Source organism: Phoenix dactylifera, chromosome 16, assembly GCF_051530095.1.
Source record: "Phoenix dactylifera cultivar Ajwa chromosome 16, Ajwa_hap1_PhDact_Kaust_v1.1, whole genome shotgun sequence".
NCBI classification, from domain to species: Eukaryota; Viridiplantae; Streptophyta; class Magnoliopsida; order Arecales; family Arecaceae; genus Phoenix; species Phoenix dactylifera.
In genome coordinates this window covers 16,315,410-16,326,988 of record NC_143205.1, presented here as the reverse complement: position 1 = coordinate 16,326,988, position 11,579 = coordinate 16,315,410, and the positions used below count along the sequence as shown (strand labels likewise).

Sequence of the window (11,579 nt, the reverse complement as noted above, 5' to 3'; positions counted from 1 at the left end):
CCAATAAAATCTGGACCACCTTTCTCGTTAAAAGTCCTCTTGACATCACTAGAGATACCCTTAGCCAAGGGAAGATGAACACCCTAGATGAGGTAATGAAACCATAATGACTAGTGAATTGGGGAATTGCCATTCAGTAACTTTCAGCTACGATGGACCTCGTGTCATGGAGTTTTCATATATGACAGGGATCATGCTTTAACAGCTTAACATCAGAACCAATGCACTACATCTTATACCTACTTCAATGAAATTACCTTCTCTTTCAAGATAAACATTGGAAAAATTGTCGTATTTCCCAAATAATGATGTCCAAATGGCGTCTATCACTAGTGATATAAGACCACCATCGAAGAGGATAAGGATCACTCGAGTCGCAGTCACGAACATAGTTTGGCACTGACCTTATCCATTCCAATACAATGTACTATTGGGATTAAATGGAAGGAGGGAGAGAACTTACCCTCGGAAAAAAGACAGACTTCCTACTGATGCTTGTTTATAGCAATCTTCCAAGAGTCTCCACTGATCATTAGAAGTGGAAGGCATTTTCAGACATCCTCTTGTATGTATGGCATCACCTCAAACATTCCATAGCAGTGGCCTGTCTCAACCTCAACATCTTGCTACTCTTATTATGGAAAAAAAATAGGTCACTTTAAATCCTCAGGAAACTGCCACATACCAGCTCGAGAACTTCCCCGTTAGTACACACGCAAAAGAACATTGAGAAACTCTGAATTATTGTAGTACCTGTTTGTCCATGCCAACCACATGCAAGCAAAGATTAGGCTTCTTTTTGTGCAGATAGGGCTTCCCCATATGCATCTGCATTTGACCTGTCGAAAACACACCAGTGGCATCAGATCCAAGACCTCCATCTAAATGGTGCGTGTCGCTGAATCATGTCACAGATGGGTTAGAGGAGAAAATGTCAAGAAATTTAGCATCTCTCTTCTTGAGTGGTCCTCTGCACCCTAATCGTCAGGAACATGCTGCACTTGCTTGTTCTTTGAAAGACCAAATGCACATCCAATTACCAACAGTTTTCGTTCTATCTTCTCCTTATTCTGTTTTTCCCAGATCAGGGACTGTTTCCTTACACTTCATAATTTAAACAGGTGAATGGCCACGTTTCTCCAATTTTTCTTCTCTCCATCCAATAAGCATTCTGAGTTGTAGAAGCATACTACCATTCACCTCAACAAGCTGTGAAGATTCAACAAGCAAACTGATTTGATTGTTATTAAGAAAGCACTTGCAATACTTTAACACTACCCATTGGCATTGTAACAACATGACCTCACCAAAAAAAAGCTAACTAGAAGATGTTACTTGGTTCTTTGCCCCTGTATAAATGCCCAAGATCTATCCATTGTATAGTCCTCACAGGCATGAAAGAGTCGGCACTGAGAGAAAGCAAAGACCTTATAGGAATGCATAGAGAAGGAATTCATAAAAACAAGCTGGATATTTAGTATAAAGGCGATTAGGGATATAGTAAATTTATCTTTTCCAATCCAACCTAGAAAAATAAGAACTATGATGTGGTGTTCAATTAATCCAACAAGACCTCTGGGGATGACTCAACGCCCCACCATGATTTTTGACGAAAGCTTTGTGTGTCCCCAAAAAGTGACTGGTCAACAAGAAAAAGCAGGCAAAACGTGGCCCTGAGAACCAGTCCACCATAACCGACCTTATCATGAGCCCTTTTTCTGTAGAGATGTGTGTATATTCAACAGACATACATGAACATTCCTCACTTCTGCAAATAAACAAAAAGCTGAGGGGAATTAAATAAACATAAACTCAGATTCCATTTATAAACTGTCACATCCAATGAAATCATTCCCATGATGAATGTCTGGAGAAATATCTCATGGAAAAGGACCTCAGGGGCCACCCATTGGTTTTTCCAAGCTCAGTACTGGAGTTCAGTCGCCTATATCCTGACATGAGGTCAGATGCATGGAGGGGAAAGCTACCAGGAGATGTAACATAACACAATACAGAAGCTGGAAGGACTGTCACGAACTCTGTGCCTTAAAACAGGCCTTCCCTTCATATATGATCACGAGGAAGCCACTTAAATTGATCTTCATCCATGTAGTAGTTGGTGAAATTAATCCACAAATCAGTTTCTTTTTTTCTTTTTTTCTTTTTTTTTTTGCTGAAGCACAAATCAGTTTCTTCAACAACTTATTTTTACAGAATGCATTTAATTGCTAGGCAAACAATTCCTAATTCATTATCTTGTTCGTAAGCTTATTCATTTGCTTTAATATGATTAGTACTGACTAAAGAAGTGAAAGCAAATATTCAAATACATGGTCCAGTGTCAGAGGTAATGCTGCAAAAATTCATCATAGCACCATGCACCTAATAGATGATTGCTGATTCAAAAACTTGAGCTAATGAAATTCTCACACGGTCCCAACATTTAAGAAAGAAAATAAAGTTCTAGATGTAATTTAAACTGTAAAACTATCTTCATGAAAAATTATTAGGATAAATAAAAAGAAAATTTTAGAATATGAAAAATAAACATATTCTCATAATTTTTCATCACTATCTAATGGATCAAAATTCTCAATAATCTTAAACTTTGGATTTTCAGACTCTTAACATCCTTCTTAGCTCTAGTTTTGAATTACTCATGGGTACAAGAAGATGCAGGACATAACTTGGGCATTTTTAGATGATATTCCATTTACTAACACCAAATACCCCATCAACTATGGATGGTCGTGTTACATAACTGATTTATTTGCTCATTTCTGAGTCAAGCTCATATTACACTCCTTTTAGACTGAAATGTGTTCAATTAGGGTATATTCAGAATATTCAAGTTCCCAACTTCATGAATTATATAATGTTTTTAGTCTATGTTTCAATTGTTAGTAACTAATACTATATCAATGATCGTATAAAAGCTCAACACATGCACGAATACTAAACTAAAAGATCAAAGATTTAGTAAGCTTATAAAGAAAACAGTTATTGAAGAAATATAATTTCCTTCTATTATAAAACAAACTGAGATATATTGCTAATTAATTTCTTTGTAAGTATGTCATTTAACTAGCGAATATTATAATTATAAATGGCCATGCAACTACGGTAAAGATACTTAGGCCTTTGTTCACTTAATTTAATTATCCATGAAGATAGGTATCATGCTTGTGCCAAAAATAAGCAAATGCATAGGATATATATCTAGTTGTCAAGAATAATTATGCACCTTTAGTAAAACAGAGATTATTTATGCATAATAGAATAAAGCATCATAATGCTTGTGGTATGATAAAAATACTAATATGCATATACCAATATTCTGACACTACCAGGTACAATCAGGAATACAATATTAACAGGTAAAGTCGAGATTATAACTAAAGCATGTACAAATGAAACCTAAAATGATTAGCCTATAAGGATTGATACACAAGCATGTTTATTGCTGTTCGTATAATTCCACAAGCCAGTGGGAAAGGAGGAGGAAGGGGAAAACATAAGCCCAATGGGTAAAGAGTAGCATGATGAGAACAATAACATAAAGCACGATGCAGCAGTTTAAACATCTTGAAGCATGTTCACTAATATTTGCTTTCAATGAACCATTTAGCTCGAACTTTTTATGACGCTTCTCTCATCTTCTCCATAACCTTCCCTTCAGTCTTGATTTATATAAATTCCACGAAAAAAATGTGGTAGCAGAAGCAGCAGAACATAATGCTAATAATAATATCACATCACTTACCAAGTATGTCGAAACTAGTTTTAACAAGATGGCTTACAATACACTCACATAGTAAAAGTGTAAACCATTTATAATATGAACATTCCATATCAAACATTGTCTCCAGGTTGCCAGCCTCACGCACTAGAATGCAGTACCAAACACATTGCAAAAGAACAATCAATGATTGAACTACCAAAAGGACATATGTGCAAGAACAAAGAAAAAACAACCACAGCCTAAAACACAGAAATCTAAATGACCAAAATAATAAGAACATGAAAACATATAAAAATAAAGCACCAACAAAACTAAAACCAACATTTGCCGGACCGATCCAAACCAGGTGGTTCGGCAAGTACCAAACCGAACCAACACCAAATCGGGACGGTTTGGTTTATCGAAATAGTTTGGTTTATAACAAGGTTCGCCGTCTCGGTACCGGACTCTGTACCGGTGCCACGCTAGCACAGTGTCAGTACGGTACGGTATAGAATTTTTTTTTAGCGTACCGACCCGTACCGAGTACTGATACCGAACCGGCATGGTACAGTACGCCCTGTATCGCCGGATTCGGACCCGTACGGCAGACCATGATTTATAAACCTCCCCCTCAATTCGATGGTTTGAGAGCTTTCGAGAGGGCTCTTGACCTCTCACTCGCTCGCTCGCTCTCATCCCCTTCTTCAATGCCGCAACGCCCACCGATACCATCCCTTTAAGTAAGCCACCCCCCCTCTCTCCCCCCCATCCCTCCCTCTCTCTCCCTCCCTCCCTCCCCTTCTCCCTCTCCCCCCTCTCTCTTTCTTCCCCTCCATCTCCCTCCCTTCCTCTCCTTCTCCCTCTCCCCTCTCTCTCCCTCCGTCCTCTCTCTCTTCCTCCCTATCCATCCCCATCGTTCGGTATGCCCCAGCTCGGTATGGTACGTCCACATACCATATCGAACCAGTCACCAGCTGCTACAAGCGTCAGTACCAGTTCGGTGAACCTTGACTGAAACACTACAAAACTAACTGAAACCTCAAAATGCAAGACAACAATACATGATCCTAAGTTGTTTCTTCTTTTCTTTTGAATTTTATGGACTCCACAACAGGGTTAGCCATCTCGAATTGCCAATGGGCTCAAGAGGCCTTGAGTCTATGGCATTTGGGAGATGCCAGCTCAGATTTGCCCTGATGCCTAACCTAGGCTCCATATGTGCTGAAGCTTCAAATAATTCGAGCCAGGACCAGCGGACGAGGCCTTGGCCTAGGCTCATAATCTTGGTAAAAGCTAAAGTGGACCTATTCGAGTCTAGCCCGACAAACACCTAGACTAGAGACAAGTTCGGACCTAACATTCTCTCACTCGTTTCATGTTAGACTTGGCTCAAGCAAGCGCTTCCAACCCTATGCTAAAACTAGCTTGGCCTATTGACACCTTCTATCCCTCCCTTGAAAATCCTACGCACACCCACCCTAGGTGAATGCAGGATTGATCCAAAGCCCATTGGCACACCTCCATGAGACTTTACCAGCTGGTCAGTTGGCATTTTCTCTAATCTTCATATGATGCCACAATAAAATGCCCAGCAGCATTAAACCCTGTTTGGTATAATGCAGATTCCTAGTATACAGGGCAATAGTGCCAGCTAACAGTTGTCATCGACAAGGCAACTAAAATTAAAAAAGTAAAAATAATATAGCGAGAAAATTACATAAATAGCACAAATAGGCATTCTTTTTTAAGAATGTTCAGAGATAAGATAATGAATCTTTGCGGTTCCTTCCATATAAAACCAGCAACAATTGCATAGATGACCAGTAAATGAACAGTTAGGTTTCATACAAAGCATAGTTCGAAAGAAAAACCACATGATTTACAGGACACCTTTCATTGAAAACTTGCACAAAAAGGTTCCACTGTTCTCATACTATATTCGGCACACGGTATATCAACATGGGACACATCAATAAAAATTGATCTAACTAACAGAAAATAAAGATTTCTCTTTTTTTCTTTTTCTTATTAGGTATAATACAGACACATCACATAACCCAAGAGCAAACAGAAGACTATACAATTCAGGTAGGCTGTTTTCTTCAACAAATGACAGCAGGTTTTATGTTATTCCAAAGGTTTAGAAGTTTAAGAACTACTCAGTAGCCATCTGAGATTCAATTGAAAAGGAAAGGCAAGACATAAATACAAGCATGTCCATATATCCTCGAAAATGATTGTCTTGCTTCTCCACCTCCCGTGAATCTAAGTCATAAAAAAACTGATGATTAGGCATGAACTTTTTGACTTGAGTCAAAAAGGTTTATAAACCAAACCTTTCTATAAGCATAATACCTGAACACATAGCACATAAATAAAGGATGACAACAGGAATATATTTCTATACGACAAGATTTAAACTGTATGAATGAATTAAAGGGTATTAATTTTGATAAGAAACGACCTAATCTGTCATGCAGACCTACTCCTACTTTGAGTTTCAATGCTTCTTGTTTCATGTATTAGATGCAGGTTGAGTAACTGTAAGCCCCTTATGTGGAATTGCTAGTAGTGGAATAATCTTACTTACAAAGGAAAAAGCCAATGCCCAATTTAATGCAAGGAACTTTACCATTATAAGGCAGCCTTTGGTTTGAAAAATGGATTGTAAATGATGAACTATATGCTAGAATTATTCAATGCCATGAACTTGCACTGTTCATTCATGGCCAGCAATTGTGCCTCCTTCTTGTCCAACAAAGCTCTCAGACTAACATTCTCCTCCATGAGCTTCTGAACTTCAGCCTCTTTCTGCATCTTCTCATTCTCCAGATGAGTGGTCTTGGCAATTAGCCTGTTCCATGCAACAATTTGAATCTGTCATAAAATTATCCTGTGCATTCCAACTTCCAGATAAATTTATTTTTCACAAAATTAAAAAATAAATATGGACAAATGTAGTTAATATATGCCTTTTTGACATTTATTTATAGCCTATGGATGAATAGGTGCTCGGGAACACACACAATTAGAAAAACAACAGTTATGCAAATTAGTGTAATTGTAACGTTAATTTTGCATTACAACTCAGACAGAAAGGACAGATATCCATGCATTATAGGGCAGATCCTTTCTAGGCTCTTGCCTTCAAAAGTTTTATGTTCATGGATGATGCACATAAGTTCAAAATTTTGGTTGTGGAGCAAATTTTTGTAAGTAATCAAGATGGATCAAATTTAGGTTGTCATGTTGGGTTCTGTTATGCTGGATTCCAGCTAAAATTTAACTCTTATGTCTCTAAATGTTTAAAATAGTAACTCTGGGTCAAGGTATACAACAAAAGTAACCTGTCAAAAAGTTTCTCAATTGTCTGAAATTGCTTCTCTGATGAAAGAAGGGTTTCTCTAACACTGATGAGACTGCTAACATAGGATCTCAGTGACTCAAAATCCTGCTTCAAACGACAAAGCTCCTGTTCATTTTCTGCAGCCCGTTGTCTTTGTCTAGATGTTTCTTGCACCATATCTTCAACCTTCTGCCGCATTTCATTCAAAACACTATTTGTACTCACTGCAAACTTCTCCATCTCTTCAACTTTTGCCGACAGGCTCTCAATTTGGAGTGTTTTCTTTTTAATTTCTTCCAAACCAAACTTCACTTGTTCTTTTTCAGTAGCAGCTTCATTTTCTGCCATTATAACCCTCTTAACAAGAGATTCCATAACATCCGTTACAACATGAACTAACTTCAATATGTTGCCAATATAGGCTCTGTCATTAGCATCAACAGATCCGAGGTCAATGGTACCTGCCAAATGCATCTCCTCGTCTGAACTTTCAAAAGAAGAAAGATCAATATCCTTAGACCAACCAGATAATGGTATGCCATGCTTGTCAATAAACCCTACCCCCTCTTGATGTTTAATCCCACATGAAGCATAGGCTAAATGAGGAACAGAAATAATTTTCGCCTTTGATTTCAAGTAGGTCAGCAATGTTGTGGTAGTTTTGACTCTGCGCCAAAGAAATTCTAACTCTTTGTTCACTTCATCCTCAGAACATTGGATGTTAGCCTTAACCTCCAAAAGTTTTTCTTGTAAAGTTTCAACTTGAGATTGATGCCTCTCCAACTCCTGCTTCCAAGTGATGTTTGTCTCATTGAGCTGACTCTTCAGGGTCAACAACTCCCTATCCTCAACTTCATTCTCCATAGCCTCTTTCTATGTTGTGGCACAGGTACAGTCTGAACAAGAGATAATGATCAATTAAGATAATAAAATAATCAAAGAGAGAAAGGAATGGCTGAATATACATTCTATTAATTAAACTTTACTAATACCCATTTAATAAATGATCTTTATTGACATTAACAGAGAGAAAAAATGCACAGAAACCAAGTACTAGAGTCAGACGTACAGCATAGAAATTCTAGTCATGAAGACAAGGAGCCTAATGGGCAGGTCAAAAGCTTTCTTTAGTATGTAAAAGAAAGAAGAAAGACTCAAGTCAAAATGTTTGTATCTAATCATCAGTTGTTTTATGAATTACGTTCACTAGACAATTTGAGGACTATGAATAATGTCAATAATTCCCACTAAAACTCCAGTGAAAATTGTTGAATTACATCCAAAGTTAGCACAAGCTTCACCCTTATTGATCATGCAACAATTTAGATACACACTCAAACCTAATGTCAATGTACATGTTTGTATGAAGAACAAAAGATAGATCAATAGACAGCACCTAAGCATGTATTTGAGTGGAAAAGAAAAGGCTTTCGTACCAGCTCATTAAAAAACAGCATAAAGGGGAAAAAAAGAAAGATAAAATCAAGGGGCATTAAGACCTTCTACTCAACACTCTTATTTCAATAAAATAATTTCTCATTAAGACATAACTAAGCAAGAAAACCATAGAGCCAGAGAGAATATGAATTAGAATTACCAAATGAAAACAAAAACTCCATATATAATCAATTAAGAACGATGAAAGATGACAATTTGGGAACTCCTAAACATCGAATGAAAACCTATAAACCCTAATCAGTCCAGATAGCTCCGCATTACCCCATTCCAAAATCTAAAGAGCTATAAACTATTTCCTTACAGAGAAACCCTTGAATTCATAAAACACTAGCCCTAGTTTTATGACGATTTCCAACATTGAACAAGAAAACGATCGATTGGAAGGGGAAAAGGAATGAAAACAAGCCTGGGGATTCGGAAATTGGTACCTTGGGATTGCAGGAAGACGGAGGCGTCGGTCTGCCGTCGCCTTCTCCCTTCCGCAGCTCCGCTTCTCTTTTATTTTATTCTTTTGGTTTGGTGAGCTGAGTGGGGATGAGATATGACCATTTTACCCCCAATAATGAACTAAACATGACATCAGAATATTAAATAACATATTTTTTATAAAATAACATATTGTTTATTTAAAGATATGCAAACGAAATATTTTCAAGATATGTTATTTAAAATATTTTAGGGTTTTATTTTATATATATATATATATATATATATATATATATATATATATATATATATATATATATATATATATATATATATATATATATATATATATATATATATATATTACAACGGTGTCCCACAGCATATGCACATGAATACAACCGTAAGAGCCAACATGAGGAATGCGACAAAAAAAAAAAAAAAAAATAGAAGAGGCTTAATATTTTTTCAAAAAAAAATTCGAGGGATGTATAGTAAAAAAGACAATCCAGCTAATTATACTATTTATTTTCCGAAATACATGCGAAAACAAACCTATCCATAAGACGACATGTTAACTGAAATATATTAAAAAATTATTACTCAGCTGGTGGCCCTTGAGTAATATAAATATTATTGGAGAATTCAATTTAACTAAAATATTTATCATTAAATAAAAAATTTTGATTTTGCTAAAATGAGAAAAACGTAGTGCCACTCATCATCGGCATGTTGGGGAAGTTGGGGATTAGCATCGTAGAGTAGGAAATATGGTGTCACGGGGGGCTCTGGTATTATTCTGCTAATCCCCAGCGAGTGCGGTAAACTTGATCTCATTAATGACCAATGGGTGACTTTCAGCACGTAATGCTTGGTATCATAAAAATCACAAACCAAAGCAATATAAAAAATAAAAAAATAAAAATTACATGAGCATGTTTGGCATCTTCTTTAATTTCTTATTTTAATTTTTAAAAATAAAATTATAAAAATCAAAATAAAATATGTTTGATATTATTATTGTTATTGTTATTATTATTATTTAAAATTTATTTTTATTATTTATAAAAAATAAAAATAAAAAATTTTATTTTTATTACTTTCACCAATGTCACTGCAATTGTCTCCATCATCATCGCACTCGTCTTTACTGCTAAAGCTGCCACTACCATCGCAATCATCTCCATCATTACAATCATTATTGTCATCGCAGTCATTTCTATCACCACCATTGTTGTCGGTACCATCTCTATTATTGTTACTGTCGTCGATTTATCGTCGCCAGCAGCACCACTAGAACCACTACATTTTTATCCCAGTGCCCCCGCCATATTGTCTTTGTTATTATAGTCTCTACCATGTTGCCACTGCAATTACTATTCTTGTTCCAATCACCTTATCATTAATGCATCCACAACCATTGTTGCCTCCCCCACCACTATGATAACTACAATCTTACCTACCTTTGCCATTACCTCAGCCACCATTATTGTATTTATATTGTAAAAATAATTAACTATACCAAATACATCTATATTTAAAAATCTAGAATAAAATAAAAAATAATATTTTGTTTTTTTAAAAAAGAAAAACAAAGTAATATCGAAGGACACCTGAGCTGCAACTTTTCTATTTTTGCATTTATGAGTTGTAGAACATTTTTATGTTACTAAATTAATTATTCTTACATAAAATATTTGACCTATAATTCTTTTTTAACAAGCCCTCGTGCTATGCTGCGCCTTGAATTGTTTGTTTGGATTTCAACAAAAGCTTCCCTCGTGCTATGCTGCGATTAGAATTGTTTATTGATGCAATTCTTACATTATTACAATCGACAGGCAATATAAGTTATATAATACTTGAGTCTATCTGAGATTAAGGTTTAATTAAGTTGAGTTAATACTCGTGTCTCGTACATAGCCTACCGGGCAAAACCTATTTCTTTTTTATCCGATTTAGCAACTCTTGCAATAATACAAAAAGGTTATACAAAAACATGAGCTAAACCTACCTTTCTTACATAACTTCCAATTTAGTGGTGAAGCAGGAGAACGAGATGCTACATGAGCTTCTACTTCTCCCTCTCTTATTTTCCCTTTGCTTTTCGATTTTGTTGCTATCCTTGGAGTTTTTATATTTTACAGAAGCACAAGAAGAACATAAACCTTCTCCAACATAACATGGGAGCTTATCTAAGCCTTATCCCAAATTCCTTTTGTTTTCTCCTTCAAGTGGAGATTCCATTTTTAAAGTGAACCATGGGCTAGCCTACAGTGAGTACCTTTCTTTCTTTTTTTTTTTCAAGCTAAAACGGGCATTTCATACATCACGAGTACGAATACACCCAATAGAATCGAAAAACAAAAGATTCCTTCTCCAGTCCACAGGGTGCCTCCTAAGTGACTCGCTATATATACCGCCATCCAGTCGGCCGCCCCATTAGCTTCACGATATACATGCATAACCTACAGTGAATACTTTTTTAAACCATGTTATACATCAAAAGGCATGCAGATGAAGCTGGAGTTTGGCAATTTTGGCTACGGCATGCCGGATAATACTTTGTAAAACTAGCAGATATGCAGCATAATCCTCATAATCACAGCCATGATACAACTTCAG

At 36.3% G+C, this 11,579-nt stretch overlaps 1 protein-coding gene across 4 annotated transcripts; it reads right to left on the bottom strand.

Moving 5' to 3' along the window:
• Window positions 1-5,602: 5,602 nt before the first annotated feature.
• Window positions 5,603-9,091, bottom strand: LOC103706354 (uncharacterized). 4 transcript variants are annotated; one of them, XM_008790420.6, is made up of 4 exons: window positions 8,957-9,091; window positions 7,072-7,966; window positions 6,357-6,578; window positions 5,603-5,989 (listed from the first exon to the last, which is right to left on the bottom strand). In XM_008790420.6, exons 2-3 carry the CDS (start codon window positions 7,932-7,934, stop codon window positions 6,404-6,406), a joined length of 1,038 nt encoding a protein of 345 aa, XP_008788642.4. In that variant the 5' UTR covers window positions 7,935-7,966; window positions 8,957-9,091; the 3' UTR covers window positions 5,603-5,989; window positions 6,357-6,403. The 4 variants fall into 4 exon arrangements, with proteins under 4 accessions (XP_008788642.4, XP_088568646.2, XP_088568647.2 ...); XM_088712520.2 differs by having other exon boundaries at window positions 8,935-8,961; XM_088712521.2 differs by lacking the exon at window positions 8,957-9,091 and adding an exon at window positions 8,668-8,936.
• Between the last annotated feature and the right edge of the window lie 2,488 nt (window positions 9,092-11,579).